The 19530-nt window shown below is 42.2% G+C and overlaps 1 protein-coding gene across 10 annotated transcripts in view; it reads left to right on the top strand.

The window, feature by feature from the left end:
- Positions 1-235: 235 nt before the first annotated feature.
- The window catches only part of MYO1B (myosin IB), a 188189-nt gene continuing 168894 nt past the window's right edge, over positions 236-19530 (top strand). For 4 of the 10 annotated variants that reach the window (XM_074399345.1, XM_074399342.1, XM_074399343.1 and 1 more), the window contains exon 1: positions 236-459. Coding sequence is in view for 5 of the 10 variants with exons in the window: in XM_074399338.1 (XP_074255439.1) it covers positions 1784-1786 (3 nt within the window). In the remaining 5 variants the exon portion in view is untranslated. Of the gene's footprint in view, positions 460-1532; positions 1787-18353; positions 18466-19530 lie in introns of those variants that run through there. The other 6 variants (XM_074399341.1, XM_074399337.1, XM_074399344.1 and 3 more) reach the window with 4 other exon arrangements.

Below are 19530 nucleotides of genomic sequence, written 5' to 3'. Positions count from 1 at the left end.
GAAGGTCGTGCCGCAGACCCGCCAGGCGCGGAGGCCGCCGCGGCGCTCACCGGGGGGCGCTGTGAAGCCGGCACCGGGCGGCCGGAGGTGAGTCTGCTGGGAGGAGGCGGTGGCTCCCGGTCCGGCCCGCGCGCCGAGGGGCGAATCCCAGGCCGCGAGGTCGCTGCCCCCGCCCCTCGGCCGGCCCCTCCGCCAGCGGGCGAGAGGGGAGTGGCCGGGCGCCTCCTGCCGCCTGCGAGCACTCGGCAGCCGGGTGCGCACGGGAGTCCCAGCCGCGGCGCGTGGAGGCAGTGCCGGAGCGTGAGGCGCGCAGTCGGCCGGCAGCCGCGGGACAGCCTCAGCCGAGCAGCCGCGGCGGGAGCCCCGCAGCCCTGGGCTGGGCCCGCGTTCCGGAGCGCCGCTGGAGAGCGAGAACGACGTGGAGGCGGAGTGGCGCCCGGCGAGGTAGCACCCGGCGAGGTAGCGCGAGCGCTTTCCCTCTCGCCCCTGCCCTTCCCGCTGCGTCCGGCCGCGGCCCCCGAGGCGCTCGCCCCGCGCCTTTGTGCCCACCGTCCCTGGCCCCGTCGCACCTCGCGGGCGCGGGTCGGCGGGCTCTGCGGCTCTCTCGGGGGAGGCGGTGCTGCTGCGGAAACCGCGCACGCTGGAGGTCGCGGAGGGTGGTCGTGACTCCGCAGTGACTTTGGGGGCGGCAGGAGGGAAGAAGGGCTTGTAAACTAAGTTGCTCTTGCTTTGCCCCCTGCCTCTCGTACCTGTGGGCAGAGGAGTCGCGGCCCCTCGTGTTCACCCACAGCCCCTCCATCCCTCCGGCCCACAGCTGTTTCCTGGCCCCCGGAAAGACACGGTGTAGCTTCCTCCGGGCAGGAAAGCGGAGGGAGAACAATGGGGCGTCCTGGGGAGTGGGGTTCAGGTGCGGTGTGCCCAGGCGGCGGCGGGAGAGGAGGGGCCCGGGACGCGGTGGGCCTCCCTGCGCGTGCAGCTGCGCTCGCCTCCTTTGTTCCGCCGCAGCGGAGGGGGCTGCCCTGGGTCTCGTTTCCTGCCCGGGATGGGATTGATTCACGGTCCCAGAGAGGGAAGGGGAAGGGGGCGGGGCTGGAATGGAAACCAGATTAGTGACTGGAACCCCGAAGTGTGCTGGGGCCGGGAAGAGGGTTGGGGAGAAGGTTGGGAGAGGGTGATGAGAGCGCCCTGGATAGGTAGTTATAAACACACAACATTTTGTTCAAGGACCTGTGGGTTTCTGGAGCTTATTTGTAGTGCTTTGTTCAGGCTGCGGCCCAGCGTTTATTGCTGCAACAAGTTGTGTGCTTCTTGGAGTTTCTGGCGCTCCCAATGTTAGTTTGCTCAAAGCAAATCTTGTTGGTTACAGTAGAAGAAGCCTTTAATTTTTTTTTTTTTTTAGATTTGAAAAAAGTTTGCTATGAACTATGGTATTTGTGTGTATGTGTGTGCCTCTGGGTCTGTGTGTGTGGCTAGTGGATATTGGCTGGAATGAGTAAGAGACGAATTTTATAGAATCAATTTTGACGTAATTTTTTTTTTTCTAATATATTACAGTTTTTCCAGGACTGTTTGAGGCGAGAAACCACCAGAAAATTAGACATTGCTATAAATAAGTGAATCAGATTACGAAACACAATTGAAAAACCCTTTTACAGCCTGTCCCAGAAAACGCACCACACACACCAGCGCTGGGTTTTGAACTGAGGAGGCCTGGCATTCAAGTGTTCTGTGCTTTCACTCTCTGTGTGGGGATCATCTGGAATAAGAAAGAAAACACTCCATTATGGTGAATAGGGGTTTTGTTTGTTTGTTTGTTTTTTAGAGATGGTGGAATTAAATATTGCATGTCAGACATTCGTTAAGCGACCCTTTCCTAGATTGGAATCGAGAATCCCAAAAGGGTTGGCTGACCTCGGGAGGGAGCTATGGGGGATTGAATGATGTGTGTTTTCTGAATGGGGTATTCCAAACAAAACCGTTTTGGGAGGAGGCTGACATTTCCAGGCATTCATGGTTTGTGCCTATGGGACACGGGTGGAAGGATTCCCAAAGTCGGGCTGAAGATTAGGATCACTGTGGTGGTAATTTAGGAGACATTCTGTTGTAGTAGTCTGGTTGCAGACAGGGTGGGGCAGTGGCCCAGAGCTGCCTCTTTGACCAGCTGAGGGGCCACCATTAAACCACCCCTTTGGCCATTTATTTTGAGATGAACCAAGTTTGAAAGCCTTTTAACCTTACAAGGCGAATTAGGAGCTTGCTATGGGGGAAAAAATGTCTCCTGCCCACTACGTGGTAATGGAAAAGGGCTGTATAAGCTGCTGCTGAGGGTTTGCCTTTGTCGTTGGGGATGTGGTCAGATTTTCAGGCCAGGCTGAAAAGCACTGTGACTTGTCCTCAGGAGCCATTATGATGTGAAGTTGAAATGGGATGGTGTCCAACCGTCAAGCTGTTTGTCATTAGAGCTAACACACTGCCTGGCAAAACGCTGTGCCAGGGCAGCTAACGGAGGGAGACTTTTTTTGTTGTCTTTCCATTTTGGACTTTTCATTTATGCTATGAATTGTTTTATAAAATACAACACAATTGAATTCTTCTCAGGTACTCATTGTGCTATACATTGACAAAATGTAAAGCATATGAACATTGGGGCTCCTGGAGATGTGGACAGACAGAGGAATCCTAAGTGGCTGGTCTCTGGTCTCTGGTCTCTGGTCTCTGGTCTCTGGTCTCTGGCCGTGGATGCCCGATTGTGTGATAAGGCTGGCAACAGGCTGCACCCCTTTCACAGGATGAATCATTACTTTGTCAAGCCTAGAGTTAAAGACTAACTTTCCCTGATTGCTGCACAGTTATGCAAAGCAAGGAGGAAGGTCTGACATCAGTGGGGAAGAAGTGGGGGTGAGGTGGGTGGGTGGTGTTTGGCTAAGAAGGGATCTTCAGCATGTAGCATCCCATGTTTTTAGCATTTGTCCTCCTTTGGGTAAGAGTGTCTTCTCTTCTACCTTCCTTCTACTGTTTTCAATAGCGGAATATTTGGATTTTAATTAACTGACCTAACAATAATTATAGCTATCATTTAGTAAGTGTTCATTACATGCCAAGAGTTTTACATATATTGCTATATTCATCATCACAACAACTTGATAAAGTGGGTATTATCACCATTTTCCAGTGGAAACTGAGGCCTGGAGGAGTTAAGTAACTTGCCCCTTACACCATACAGATGCTCCCAGATTTACAATGTGGTTATGTCCTGATAAACCCATCATAAGTTGAAAATACTGTAAGTCGAAAGTGCATTTAATACACCAAATCTACCAAACCTTAAATGTGCCCCACACACTTGCATTAGCCTACAGTTGGGCAAAGTCGTCTGGCAACACAGTCCACTGTAGGGTGTTGGTGGTTTATCCTTGTGATCACGTGGCTGACGGGGAGCTGCGGCTCACTGTCACTGCTCAGCATCGCCGTAGAGTATCGTACTGCATATGGCTAGCCCCAGAAAACATCAACATTCAAAATTCTGAGTACGATTTCCACTGAATGCCTACCATTTTTGCACCAGTGCTAGAGTAAAAAAAAATCCTAAGTTGATAACTAGCTGGGTGTGGTGGTGCCTGTAATCCCAGCTACTCAGGAGGCTGAGGCAGGAGAATTGCCTGAGCCCAGGAGGCGGAGGTTGCGGTGAGCCGAGATCGCGCCATTGCACTCCAGCCTGGGTAACGAGCGAAAGAAACTCCGTCTCAAAAAAAAAAAAAAAAAAAAAAAAAAATTCTAAGTTGAACCATTTTAAGTTGGGGACCGTCTGTGCTTGTGTAAGGAACTGGTAAATGGTGGAAGTGCAATTTGAACTCATGGTAAGTCCATACTCTTTAGGTATCCACTGTAAGGCATGATATCTTTTAATAATACAAAGAACAACAGTTTGATTATCTAGTTGATTAGCCCTTTGCAGATGTCAAATTACTTTCACATCTATTATTGTAGATGATTCCTCCAAAAACCACTGAGATAGGTTTGGAAGGCCAGGTTAGGACATTACAGCTCTTAGAACTACATTGCTAAAGAGCCGTATGTTATGGCCTGTGGGAATAAGCTGTGAGTGAGTGAAACTTTATTTTTAAAAAGTTAGACTGCCAACGTTTAAAAATAAGTCCTTTCTTCCAAACATTTAAAAATGATAGAACAGAGTCGATCTTCTATTGCATTCAAGGTTTTTATGTGTATTGAAATCCGTTTTAAGCCCTTTTTATCTCATGGCCTTTAATAGAACATTGCTTTGCTTCTTAACTGAGACCCAATGCCTGAGTGTCTTTTTAGAAGAGAAATAAGGAGGGAAGGAATGTGCTTATAAAGAGGAAGTGGGACATCAGAATTGGAAACACTCGCAGCAGCAGGCCATAGATTTTGCCCAGCGCATGCTTTTTGTCCTGGCAGTAGCCTTTTACAGAAGACATTCTTCCTTAGGGAAGTGTCAAGGGTCTTTCTTTACAATATCCTCTGAGATCATCAGATTTCTGAGCTCTGTGGGAACACACATGCCGAATGATTTTTGTGCTCATCCCTTCCCCATAGGGGAAGTGAACTAGTTTAGGCATCTGCATGAAAAGGGAATAGCCATGGTGTCTGTCCTTAGGGGGACACAGAGGGTGGCACTGGGCAGGAGGTACCAGACCTTGACACCAAGTAGAGGAGCAGAATGGAGTTAACACTTGGCATCATGGATGTTTTGTGGATTCTTCTGAATGCTCCTGGGCAAATGGAAGAGGCAATATTGTTTTTGTTTTTTTCTAAGATAAGAATTTGAAGACTGGAAGTTCTGCCTTTACTTGTTTATTTCAAGCTAGGAGGACACCATTTGGGATCTTCCAGTTCTTTGGTATAGGTGACAGTAACTTTAGTCTCCTTAGGCTATGAAATTCTCCTCCCCTGGATGTTTTAGCCGTTTGCCTCTGGAGGGAAGGCAGACACGTGGTTTGCTAAGCTTCAACAGGTGAGCACCTTCCAGTTTACATAAGCAGCGCAGAAGAGGAAGAAGGATGCTTCCCAGCATTTGGTAGGTCTTTGACGTTCTCAGCATCTTCTTCATCATTTCATATTTTAATAGGCACACAGGTTATGCAAAGCAGTGCGTTAGACACATTTTAAAAGGAGGAAAGGAAATCCATTGTGCCTTCAGAGATGTCATAGCAGGGCAGATGGATGCATCCCGAGAGTGGATCTTGGTGAAATGCAGAAAATGGCTGTGACAGCTGTGGTGATCAAGGCCAGGGGAACACTTGCTTTTGAGACAGAAGCTGAGAACAAACAGAAGCAAGAGAGTGGAAGAAAACTGAACACAGGTGCCAGCTTCTTCTCTGACTTAGGTTTTATTTCCTCCAACCTCCAATGATGTGAAAGGGTTTGGGTTCAGAACCCTGACTGAGGTCCAAAAATGATATATAAACTACCATTCTATGGGAGAAGGTTTGAATACAGTGTCTTCCCTGGTGCATGGCAGGTCTTTGGTACCCCCGCCAACTCTCTTCTCTGCGTACCTGTCAGCATCCCGTGTTCAACATGACTGTCAGTTCACCCCCACTCAGGCTGTTAATAGACTTCAGGCATATTTGCATTTTAAAAGGCTCTTGTGGACAAGACATGCCAAGTCTCCAAAGAATGAATCATTCATATTGCGTTATGGGATATTATTCATGCTACTGTTTATTAAGCATTGGGTGCTTGCTTTCTGCTAGGCCTCATGCTGGGTACTTTCTGTAGGTTGATGTCCTTCTCATCACTGTCGTTTAGTAGGAGATATTTGTAGATGAGGGAATTGAGTTACTAGCTCAGAGATCAAGCCTCAAAGACCACTCCCTTCCCAGAACAACAAAATGCCACCAGGTAGAGTGTACTGTGAAGCTTTGAATGAGTACTGTGAAGCTTTGGGCAAGTACTTTGATTCTTTGGGTGAGTACTTTGAAGCTTTGGTTACTTTTAAGGAGTTCATTTTAAGGAGTTAGAGGGAGAGCCCACCCCACTGTCTGTCTCCTTCCTGGCTTGTTTCCTTTGTCACCTGGAGTCAGGGTTCTTGCGGGTGTCCGTGGCTGGTCCAGAGCTAGGAGAATGGTTGAACTGCTTCTCAGTTTGTCCTTTTCTGGGTGTTCTGGCTTCCCAGTCCTGCGTCATTCTCCTTCCCCAACTGAGGGAGACAGGATTCAGCCTACCAGTTAGCCTGAGTAGACTGAAAAGTCCCATTTCTTAGCCCCCACTGGCCATGTCTTTATCGTCAGGAATCGATTGTCATCTGGGAGTTTCAGGAGTTTTTCTGATCTCTGGTCTCCAGTCTGCCTGCTCACAGGCATCCAGTCTCAGAGCTCAGGATCTTTGATGTGTGAGAATGCCGTGGTGTGGGTGCCATTGCAGAGCAGAGCTGGGCTTCGGGAAGAGAGCTGGTATGGAATTTGTACTCTTTCAAGACAGGCAGATTTAGAAATAGCAGAAAAGCAAAAATTGATGTTCTTCTTTTGCTTATCAGATAAGCAACTGGTAAATTTCTGAAAATGCAAGGTGCCTGTCTTTCCTTGATAACTTAGAGAACCTTAAGAGGAAACCAAATCTCTGCCTTCTGGGGACTTTCAGTCCAATTCTTCCTGGACTCAAGATGCTTTAAGATTGCACAGATGGCTTAATTTTGCTGTGTTAAAATGAAAATGTAATGTAGTTCAGAATTGTACATTACAGGTCTTTTTAAAAAAGAATGCAATATCTTTAAAGATTTTTTAGAAAATGGAATTGAAAGAACAGTGGAACAGATTATTCGTTATTGACATTGTAGTATGTATAAACATCATTTGCCTACTTAATCTTCACTAATTATATGAGGGCATTTTTACACTGTAACCACAACAACAAAGCTCCACAGAAATACACAAAGAACCTTGATTGTAAGATTCCTTACAATCACTTACATTTTCCAGTGTACACCTTCTCTCTCCTCCATTATTGTTGCTTCTCTTTAAATTCTGTATTAGATCCTGAAATGCTATTTGTGATTTTTAAATTGCAAATATACTAGCTTCCTAGCTGATCATTTTTTTCCCTTGTAAGTGCTTCAGAGTGATTGGTCACTGTTTCATTCATTTTAGACCCACAGTCTATATGCTTTTAGGAAAAGCTCAAATTTCATGGACATTGGGCCTATGCCAATTTGCATGGCTTGTTATTTCTGTGGTCCTCATATAAGCTGCTTACAGTCCAAATAGGTAGATCACAGTTTTGAGCTACTCCTGATACACTGAGCTATCTAGGAAAAAGTTCTCACTTGCTGGAAAGTTTCAAAGTGCTGAGAGCTATTCATAAAAATATGTGAACTGCCACGTTGGTCAGGTTCAAGGCTTATCTGCCCTAGTATTCTGCAGGTATTTTGTGATATTTGGAGAAGAAAACAGAGTTATACTTCTTGATGTCAGCTTTATAAAGGTTCGTAGATGTCTCCTCGGTATCTGTAATTTCATGATCTCTTAAAAACCTCTCATCCACATACTGAAATTCATCTCGAATTGTTTATTTTTATCCTACATTGACACATTTCACACTTTTCTTTAAAGGTAGAATTTGATTATATTAATATTTTTATTTCAAATTTTCAATTTTTGGCATGGCAATGGCACAATGTTGTTATTGAAAAAGATCTTAAAGGTCTCCATTATAACCTCTTCATTTGTATTTGAGACCTGCTCAACTCCTAAAGTCAATAGGGACAGATCTGAGAAACTGACTCCAAGTCTTAACCTCTTGCTTATTTTCTTTCTAGGGGGATATCTGTCTCTCCAAACCTCTCAAAATCCAAATTTATTACCTCTTACCTAATAGATGGTTCCCTGAGGACTTCACTGTTGTTGCTAATAGCCTTTTCATCACCATCTTGACTTTGGATTCTAGAACATCGCCCTACTTCCCCATTTTCTGTGACCCTTACCTTCTCCCTGTCAGTCACTATGTCTGATTTATTGTTCCCCCATCTTTGCCCTTTCTTTGCAAATCTTCAAGCCCCCATTCTGGTTCAGACCTTTAAAAGGCTGACTTACTAGAGTATAGTGTTACCCCAAAGTGGGTTGTTCCATAAAAAATTAGTAAGCTGGAGAAAAAAAAAAATCCCACCTATAAAGTTGGTAGATGTTCCTGTAAAAAGGGTTCCTTGGCCAGGTACATGTTAGAAGAGTTGGTTTAACAGTGTTTTTTTTTTTTTTTTTTTTGGAGACGGAGTTTCGCTCTTGTTACCCAGGCTGGAGTGCAATGGCGCGATCTCGGCTCACCGCAACCTCCGCCTCCTGGGTTCAGGCAATTCTCCTGCCTCAGCCTCCTGAGTAGCTGGGATTACAGGCACGCGCCACCATGCCCAGCTAATTTTTTGTATTTTTAGTAGAGATGGGGTTTCACCATGTTGACCAGGATGGTCTCGATCTCTTGACCTTGTGATCCACCCGCCTCGGCTTCCCAAAGTGCTGGGATTACAGGCTTGAGCCACCGTGCCCGGCAACAGTGTTTTAAATAAGTTTCTTTGGAGAAAAACTTCTCATGGCCTTCATTTGTGACTGTGTACTGTGAATTTCCAAGAGAAAGATACAGTATTCACATGTCCCAACTTATTTCACCATTGTGCCACATTTCGGGGGATCATTTTGTAGCTTACACTGCCATAGTCACTTCATTGTACCTTTTTAGGTTCCGTCACTGCCTGGCTTCCTGTGTGAATGTGGATTCCTTGTGAGCCGTACTTGGTTCACTCTCAACTATGTCTTGAGCTTTCACCTTGTTGCTCTGGATCATTCCTTCATCCTGGAAGCCCCTCTCCCCTATCACATTGGCACATCTTTCTTTGCCCAGCTTTGTGCCCATCTTCTCCGTTAATTTTCCCAGACTCAGGATGCCCTTGTTCTTCTGAACTTACAACAGTATTTCACAACTTAAAAGAGAAAATACTTGAATCACAACGAAATGTTGAAAGTAACCCTACACACTCTGTAATTCCCACAAACTTCCATTTTCCATATTTGCATCACTGGACACATCACGTGCACATCCTGTTCTCCTCTGTTTTCCCTCACAGGTTAGTTTGCACATATGTTCAACAAGCTTGTCACTTGTGGGGCTTTTTTCTTTAATTTTGTGTTACTGGAATTGTGTTGCATTTAAAGAGAAATTAAAGGAGAACTGAAATCTTTATGGTTTTACAGCTTCCCATCCGCAAACCTCATAAACCTCTTTAATAGGTCTTTTATGTCCTTCAGTGAAATTTTATCATTTTATGTGTAAAACTCTTTCATACCTACCTTTTGTTAGATTTGTGCCAAGGTGCTTCATGCTCTCTGTAGTCAATATGAATGAATTATTTAGTACATTTCTGGTTAGTGTTGCTGGTATACAAGAAAGAGATTGATTTTATATTTGTTTTTAAACAAATAGTTTAAAAGTAGCTCTTGATTGATCAAGTTCACATCTAAACCTGTGTTTGCTATGGGAGCCTGCAGTTGGGTGGCTTTTTTAATAGGCACAAAATAACTTAGCCTTTATTGAAAATGTCATAATTCACTTTAGTTATTTTTCTTTTTAGAGGCCAGGTCTGGCTCTGTTGCACAGGCTGGAATGCAGTGGCATGATCATAGCTCATTGCTGTCTCAAACTCTTGGCCTCAAATGAGCCTCCTACCTCAGCCTCCCAAGTAACTGGGACTATGACTATAGGTGTGTGCCTCCATGCTCAACTAATTTTTAAATTTTTTGTAGAGATAATGTCTCATTGGTTCCAGGCTACTGGCCTCAATCAGTTCTCCTGTTTGGTCTCCCAAGTGCTGAGATTACAGGTGTGAGCCACTGCACCTGGCCTAATTTAAAAACTATATGTAATACTCCTAAAAATAAAGGAGGGGTGACTTCTAGTTATTTAATGCATTCATTTATTAACTCATCAAATGTTTAGGTGCCTAGTATGTTTCAGGCACTGTACTAGGTACTGTGTTTTTATTTGAGAGACAGAGTCTTGCTTTGTTGCTCAGGCTGGAGTACAGTGGTGCAATCTAGCTCACTGCAGGATCAAACTCCTCGACACAAGTGATTCTTTTGCTTCCACCTCCCAAGCAGCTAGGACTACAGGTGGCATCTCATCATCCCACTAATTTTTAAATATTTTGTGGAGACGGTGTCTTGCCATGTTGCCCAGGCTGGTCTCAAACTCCTGGCCTCCAGTGATCCTCCCTCCTCAGCCTCCTGAAGCGTTAGGATTATAGGATTATAGGGAGAGCCACCACACCCATCCTGTACTGAGTCTTTAACATTGAACAAAACAGATGTGGTCTCTGCTGTCATGAATATGAAGGGTAAGAGACATTGTGGCAGTGGACACAGATAAATACATATTCATGCATTGGCATAGATAGTATGAAGGAAAACAACAAGGGCTGTGAGAACCAGAAAGGCAGAGAGAGGGGAATTTAGATTGGGGTACAGGAAGAGCCTGTCTGAGGAAATAAACATTCACACAGGTACCTGAAGGATGATTTGGTGTTAGAGGATGAGGAGGATGGAGGAACTTTTTAGGCAATAAAAAAAGACTCAGAAGCCCCAGGGTGAGACTCTACTCTGAATGATACAAGGATGGGAATTTTAGTGACTGATGACTTAAATCAAGTTATTAAAAATTCTTAGTAATTATCATAATAGTGGTATTAAACAGTGTTTTACACACTACTATGACGAAGTGAAGATATTTATTTTTGGTCAGTATATCCTCCTCATGCGAAATGAAGCTGCTTGAATTCAGAGAGCTGCCTCCATGATGAGGCTTGAATGGGGCACTGCCATGCCCCAACCCCCTCTGCATTTTGAATACTGCCAGTGCTGCCGCCATTGGGTCCTGGCGGCTGCTGGATATTGTCCTGCTCAGAACTTCCTCCCGAGCTCTTTCACTAATAGACTGGGTCCTTGCTTCAAGGTCAGGTCAGGTCAGAAGAAGACTGCTCTGTTCTTCCTGGGAGGGGTGGTGAGCAGGGCCTTCTGTGTTTTTTCCAGTGTCTCAGTCTTCTCCGCTCTCCTTCCACCATCATTTAAACACACACGGAGGGCTCAGGCATGATATTGGGGTGAGATCCAAGCTGAGTTACACACACCTCATTCCACCTAGAATCCGTGCTCTGTCTGGTCTTTGAGGTGTTGCTCTGGGGCAGGTATGGCTGAGCTCATTTGAGATGAGTCCTCTCTATAGTGAAAAGCTGTGTGGTGCTGTGGTTGTGGGCTGGCTTCTGGAGACAATACAGTTTTTTGAAACTTGATTCTTCTGCCTAGTAGCCCCGTGACCTTGGTCTTGTAGTTTAATCTGTGTCTGCCTCATTTTTCTCATCTGCAAAATGTGGGTAATTTTGCAGAGCAGCCTTCTTTGGGTTACAGTAAGGATTAAATGAATCAATACATGTGCAGTCTCTGGAACAGTGTGAGGCCCAGAGCCACCACTTGGGGTGTTAGTTACTGCTATTCAGTCTTTCCTGCAAGTGTGTTCCTGGGGTTCCTCTTCCCCCACACCAGATATTTAAATCTGCTTGAATTGTAGCAATGCACATGATTAAGGATTTCATACGGAGGACTCCTTTGGAAAATATAGAAAGATGGCAAAAATAATAATAATAATAAATAAATAAAAAAATGTTAATGGTGATTGCATTAGGGTAGTAGATTGGGGTGACTTTTACTTTTAACTCTCTGTTTTCTAAATCTTCTGTAATCTGGTTATGTTACCTCTGTACTAATAATATAATAAAATCATTTTAAGAAAGAAAAGTCAAGCTGCCAGTATCCAAGTGGTTTGCTAAAAAGGGGCAGGAGAGAGTGAGAAGCCGGGGTGGGCCTGCTGTGGTGGCCTTCACAGGTGAAGTACCCCCATTTATGCTTATAGTTGCAGAAATTAAGTAACGATATTTAAAAGCCTTTAGCAGAAGTATCCCTAAAAGTTAGAAGATGGGGCTATTCCTTGTGAATCCCCTTTATTTGTGAATTTTTTTTTTCTTTCTGTCATTATTTTCCCTTTTTATTTCTTCCTGTGCCCCCTTAGTGGGCCTCTTGCCATCTGTCACTCTCTCATTTGGTCCCCTCTTCCTCCCCCTTCCCCTTGAAAATCCCTCCTTTTGATTCATCTGCTTTACTTGCTGTCATGCAGAAATGAGGCACCCATTTATTCCATTCAAGATAAAGCGTCAATTTTATTTTTATTGTAAATAGATATATGTAACTTTTCACTCTTAAAAATCTAAATGAAGTTGCCTTTACTTACTTACATCTAGAATTAATTGATTAACTTATTTGCTGGCAAATTAACGAGCTCTGGGGGTCTGTGGCCTCGTAAAAGCATCAGGAAACTTGGAAGATTGGGTGGCTGCAAGGAATGGAAGATTGAGGGGATGTTGAAGTTAAATTTTTCCTCTTCGCCTATTTTGCGTAGGGTTATCTGTGTTGCTACCATTTTGGTCTGTGTCAGAAGTTTTGAACTTTTCCAAATCGAAAGAACAGAATTCTGGAAAATTACTAAAATACATTTTTACAAAGAAACTGTGCCAAATCTGACAAATTTCTTCAAAAGCCCATGATTTTAATCACTGAAAAGTTCAGTGAGCTTTCCAGCTTTTCTTTTCTGCTGTTCTTTTTATGTAATTGTGGGTGGAGAAATGGACTTTCCTGCAAAGTGTGTTTATCTACAGGAATTTATTCTTAGCAGTGGTGTTTTATAAGTACCTTAAAAATAGTCCCGACATAAATTTGAAAGAAGGTAGTGGGTTACAATAGTGTTACCTGGTTTCAACTGAAGAGCTGTTTACATGAGGAATATTGCTAATTAATTGATGCTGCATAGTTGAGACTAAAATCTAGTTGAGGTCATTTAAATAAACCGAAGTAAGGTGATGCCTTTCTGTACTTTATTCCACAATTTAGTTTTTTTTTTTTAATCTTCCATGACAAATGCCTAATTTGAACATATCATAAATACTTATGATAGTTCTTTTTCTGCTTTAAGGAAGACTGGGTCAATTACAGTAAAATCTAGTTTTATAGAATGTGTATACCTAGACTTTAGCATTGGTTTTTCAAAAGAAGACATCATAGGAATTTTTAAAATTAGAAACAATATGTTTATCACTTAATGATGGGTATGCATTCTCTGAAGTGTGTTGTTAGGCAATTCTGTCATTGTGCAAACACCACAAAGTGGACTTATACAACTCAGATGAGACAGACAGCCTGCTACACACGTATACAGGTACAGCCAACACAAATACAGCCAATTGCTCCTGGCCTACAAACCTGTATACTGTGTTATTGTACTGAATATTGTAGGCAGTTGTAACATAATAGTTAAGTATTTGTGTAGCTAAACAAAGAAAAGAAATAGTAAAGATATGGTATAAAAGATAAAAAATGTTATACCTATCTAAGTATTTGTGTAGTTAAACAAAGAAAAGAAATAGTAAAGATACGGTATAAAAGATAAAAAATGTTATACCTATCTAGGGCACTTACTGTGAATGGAGCTTGCAGGACTAGAAGTTTCTCTGGGAGAGTCAGTGAGTGGCGGGTGAATGTGAGGACCTAGGGCATTACTGTATACCACTGTAGACTTTATAAACACGGTACCCTTCGGCTACACTAAATTCATAAAACAACAAAGTAATTGCATGGTGACATCACTAGGTAATCGGAATTTTTCAACTGCATTTTAATCTTACGGGATCACCATTATATGTGTGGTCTGTTGACCAAAATGGATGCAGTGCGTGACTATGGCAGCGGTTGTAGCTGCTTGTTAGCTTTTGTCACAGAGCTATAAGATGTTGGCACGACCTTGTATCTTCATCTCAAACACACCAGTACTGTGGAAGAGGATAAAGTTGTTGAGTTTAACCTTGGCATCCCAAGGGTAATGAGCATGGAAGACATAATGCTGGAACCGCCAGCCCAGTCTTAATACTGGGCACTTGTCACCAGTTTAAACAACAACCCAAAGATATAGGCAAAATCTTAAAGGAAATTTGTGCTAATTTATGCCCTTCGAAGTGACCTGTTTTGTGTCTCATGGACTCTGGGATATAATACCTGACTGTCTTCTGCAACTCGGATGGAGTAAATGCCCCTTCCTTACCTGGCAGGCAGTGAGCCAGCTTGGACATTCGATACATAGTCAGCTTCACCTACTCTGTGATTTAGCTTCCAGCTTTACAGTTGCTGCCTTGGCAGCAGCTTGTGCATGGTGATCTTCTTTTCTCACTAGAACAGTTAATAACCCCGGCAGATGTTGGGAGCCCAGTCGTGCAGCTGTTTATATGTCCAGTTGGATTTCTTAAAATAATTAATCAATTTTGAGGATCTCATGCTGAGGACTACAGCATAATAGGATTTAGGGGGAAACGGTTTTATGGGAGTTTGAGTTGGTATTGCAACAGATGTAGCGCGAGGTGGAACAGCAGCTGAAGGGATGCAGGAATTCTATGGTAAAATGGAGTTTAAAAAGACACTCGAGTTTACCACTCTAAAGTATCAACTGTGGTCATTTCTGAATATTCCTTTCGAGGCTTTTTATGTGAATGTTTTAAAATATGATCGTAATCATAGAGTATATACATTTTCTATATTGCTGCATAGTATTTGAAATAAATTTTATAATTATGTATTATTCCATTGAGTACTGTCATTTTCTGCAACATCCCTTTATTTTGGGGCATTTGGGTTCTTTCTGCCACTTTGCTGTTGTGAATAATACTGCAATGAGCCTTTTTGCACATTTAACCTTTTCTATATTTTGAGTGATTTTCTGACAGTAGAGATTGAGATTGAGGCAATTGGGTCAAAGATTGCTGTGAGAATTCGATGTCATGAGGTAACGGATGGAGTGACTTGGTTGGTGGGGCAGGGAGAGTTGGAGTCTGGGATAACTCCCTAGTTTCTGGTTTGTGTGATGTTGGGAACGGTTTGCATAGACAGGACCGCAGATGAGGGGTTCATTTTGGAATGTGGGGCATCGAGACAGTGAGGGAGCTTCGGGGACTGTTGAAATGCAAGGTCCAGAGCTTAGGGAAAAGCCAGGGCCTGGGGTTCAGGTGAAGGGATCATGGGCAGCTACGTGTGGCTGAAGGTGTGGATAATGTTAGGATTGCTTAGAGGGTGGAGTGAGAAGAGAGGAAGGCAGAGGACAGAACTCTGGGGAACATCATTCTGTGATAAGTAGAGGATGGAGAAGCACTAAGGAAAATAAGGAGTGTCCGGGGGTGGATGTGGACAGCCAGGGTTTCCGTTCTTTTCAAGAGCTTACCTTGGTTAAAATAAGACTGAGTGGGTAACTATCCTTGTAGAGCCTGGGGGCAGAATTATTTTGGAGGGTATAATATTACAGTCTTTTTTTCCAGATAGGCTTTTTCGTTTTTTAATTGAAACTATATGGAAGTTAAGGTTATTCTGTTTGGTGCTGAGTGAGGAGTCTTTACATGCATGGTATTGGGGTCAGGGTTGACTTTAAGTATGTGTTAAACTCTTTGGCTGATTTGGGCTTCTAGTATGTATATGTTTACATAATGATGGTTGTTTTGGGGTTTCTGGAATATACTTCTTTACATAGTGTTTCAGTAGTCTATTGAAATATTTCAATATCATTTTTACATAAAAAATATTTTTATCGAAGAGGCTAAATGTCAGATTTCTAAAACTGTGTAAGTCATGAATGGATTTACCATTTAGCTACTTAGAGGAGAAGCACCCAGATTTTTCTGGGAGCCTTTACTTTTTTTAAGAGAGTGAAATTCCTTTTCAGCTAAACATTTGTGTTGACAATTTGGAAGAGTATGTAATTTTAAATTATGAAACTCAAATTTAGTTTTTAATAGTAATTTCTGTGTTCTTTTTATCTTTAAGAGCCAAGTTATAGGATGACATGGGACCTCGTACCCTTGACTCTATGTCTGGTTGTGGATTTAAAGTGTTACTTTTGTGCTTTCCTAAATGACTTAAACACTTATGACTATATGTTTGGGTCAGAATAAATATGGTAGTTGGATATACTTTTGAAAAACCAACCAGATTTTTAACCTGGTAATACGATAGTACTGTTCATTCTTATAATTGTCTAGACTTCCAGCGTTAGAAAACAGCATGAGCTTTTATTGACTTCCAGACTTGCTGGATTCTTTTTTCCTCTGTAAAGCGGATCAGCGGATGCCTTAGATACACTAATACTCCAAGCCAGAGGGTTACCCTGTAATGTGCTCTTGAGTTTCTTTTCCCGCCAATTGAGACGTATGCTTCTCCAGACTTGACTGTGTTAATTTCCAGATCTGTGTGTACCGGTTGTACTTATTATAGTTTAATATAATAACTTTAAACATGTGCCAAAAGAATTGTTGTTTCTATGAAAATTCACTTGAATGCTTTGGAAATCACCTGAAAAGAATGAATTTCCATAAGTGACTGCGGCCAATTTAGGAGTGGCTGAGATAAGTAAAAAATTTGGGGGGATCATAAAATAAAAGTATTCTCACTGATATTATCAGTCATTCATGATTGGTGGGTTAAGTTGTGATTATGTAAAACTTGATAGTCTTACTGGCTCAAAGCAGTAATCCATGGTCACACTGTGTGTCCATTGTGGATCGGGGGCGACCCTCAGACTGATGGGGCAGTGACTTCTTGAACATTGTTGGTCCCTGTGGCAGAGGGGACACCTGCTTTGAAGCTCTCATTGGCTGTATGCCTAAACTCAGCAAGGCAAGATGTGAAGAAAGGGTATGGGGCATTTGTAAAGGGTAATGCAGTCTACCACACTTCACTTTCCAGGGCTCTGTAGAGCCTCACCATTCTTTAAAGAAATTGGACTTAGAGGATGATGCCTTGAGGATGGTTTATTAAAAAAAAGACCATTGAGTGCTACTACGGCGGACATATACTCAAACAAAAGGCTCCAACACTATAACAAAAGATTAGCAATAACTGTATATTTGTAGAGCTTCATTAAAAATGACATGTTTAGGTATGTATCTTTTTTTATGACTTTCAAATTTAACTGACTTAAAAAAAAATCAACCAAAATTTCAATCCATAGGCATTTGGATAAGAGAACCTCTAGTTTAGTCTTAAACCCTCCTGTTTCTTTTGCACCCTCTATCAAATTAGTTTCCCGGCTTTTATGATAGACTCATCTGTGTTTTCTCTTGGCACATCTCCTGTTTCATTTCCATTAGCATTATCCTAATTCTCGTTCCTCAACTACTAGATTGGTGTCCCAAGTAAATTCCTTGGTATAATATCTTGCATAGGGACTGTATGCAGTGAGAAAAAGGCGCTATTTGCGGTAGTTGAGCACAGCAGCTCAGCTTTATTTTAGTCATCATTTCCCCTCCTAGCTGGCCCACTTTTATGCAGTACACAAACTGAACAGCTGTACAGAGCAGTCCTCCCTGCATTTAGTCACTTTCCCAACAAATTCAGACTGCCCATCCTCTGCCTAAGCCTCCTTTAAATTTGTTGTCTCTGTTGTGCTCCAAATCATTTTGGTGGCTCCCCGTCATCTGTATGCAGTGGCTGTCCTCACTTTTTTCTTCCATGGGACCATCACCAGTGACTCTCAGTCTCACTTGTTGCCATCTTGATGCATTGACGTAAGTAACTACTGCGGCACACATGCACTGGATAGGCTGTAAAATGCTTCTCTCCCCACCCACCCATTCCCACCACTCTAAAACTGTGAGCTCCTGAGGTCTGACTCCCATTCTAGCCTTGGATTACCTTTCATCCCAGCTTCATTGTTCACCAGGCCCCATACCAACCGTCCTCGGCTACCAATCTGTGCAGTCACCATCTTCTGAATATGTTTTTTTATTTCTTGCTTTACACTTCTTTTCTACTTAACCACATTCTATTCTTTCACCTGTTCAACTATCCTGTGATTCTCCTGCACCATGATCATAGCTCCACCTCTAAACCGAAATCTTTATCCCTGTAGTCCTCCTTTTGAGGTTAATCACGTGCCCTATGTGAGCGTATTGTATTGGTTATCTTGCTCTTAAATATTCTTTCCTCAGTTAGTTTGCACATTCACGAGAAGCAGTAGATGTGTGTTTCACTTTTTCTTCTTTCAGTGCCTGCCCATTACTTTGTGTATACCGGGAGCATGGGTCAGAGTGGGAGTTTGTCAATAGAAGAGAGTCCAGCATGTAACTATGGACTCTCGATCAATTTTGTATGATTAACTCATATAAAACAGCCCTGGATGGAGGTTGAGGCCGCCTCTTCCTAGCCACAGGATATTGACCTACTTTCCCTTTCTTATCTGTTTGCAAAATATTTGTTGTACTTAGTGTGTTCTCCCTGTCACAACGAATGTTTGTCTCTCTCTTTCATATGAACTGAAGGCTAAAGTGCTAGTTAAATCAGTGGAAAAAACAATGGAGAAGAAAAGATGGTAAGCAGTTTTAATTTCTAAACTAGAGGGGCCTTATAATTTTGTCATTTAAAAAGAGCTGTAGTTTTTCTACCCACCTATTGAGAGACAAACTCAATAAGGGTAGAACTGTAAATTTTAAGTTTTAATGATTTATAATAATGTATTTTGAAAGCCCCTTTTTTGATAAACTACTAATAGAGGAAGTTATCAAGTTTTTAGAAAGCAGTTCGCTATTGTATATTTTATTTCTTACTAAAACTTTCTTTGGGAAAATTTGTTGTATTGCTCCATACATGGTCAAGGCAGTTACTTTAAAAATTAGTTTTTCTATAGCTTTATAGTTTAGTAACATGGGTGCTATATTCAAGGAGAAAAAAACTGCGTGGGGTGTTATTTGTAGGTATGTCTCCTTATATGAATATATGAAATAATTGCTGTATCCTGTAGAGGATTTGAAAATTAGCAGAACTATTCAAATTTAGTTAACATTTATAAATGTGAATTTTATAAACAAAAATTTCAGTAAACATTTTATTTGTGACTTAAAATGATCAGTTACGGCATGCCTTATGGGTTGGTTTGTATTGTCTTTTGTTCTTCATAACTACTTCAGAATGTATTTAGGGATATATAAGAAATATGGTGCCTTTGATTTTAACAGTAATGCTTTCCAACATTAGAAAAACTAGAAATTGACCTAGAAAATGTCTCCAAATTCTAATATGATTGTTGATTTTAATCAGTGTAGGTGAAGTAACCTACTGCAGCAGTTTAGCTATTTTCTTTAAAAATTCTTTTAAAATGACAAAGTAGTTTTGCCCTCTCAATTCACATTATCACTGTCTTTTTTGGAACATCTTAGCTATTTTTGTTTGATAATTCTCAACTAATAAACATTCATGAAATCCCAATGTAAATGTATAAATCTCTCTCTCTTTGTTTACATAGTTTATTAGATGTTATTTTAGTGGATAACTGCTTGAGGAAGCTTCTGAATTTTTATTATTCTACAAAACTTTCTTAAACCTTTAGTATGAAGACACTCCCAAAGCTTCACTGTTGAGTTTTAAAAATTTGTTTTAC

The sequence above is a fragment of the Saimiri boliviensis genome, chromosome 5 (genome assembly GCF_048565385.1).
Source record: "Saimiri boliviensis isolate mSaiBol1 chromosome 5, mSaiBol1.pri, whole genome shotgun sequence".
Classification (NCBI taxonomy): domain Eukaryota; kingdom Metazoa; phylum Chordata; class Mammalia; order Primates; family Cebidae; genus Saimiri; species Saimiri boliviensis.
This window is presented reverse-complemented; position numbering and strand designations above follow the sequence as displayed.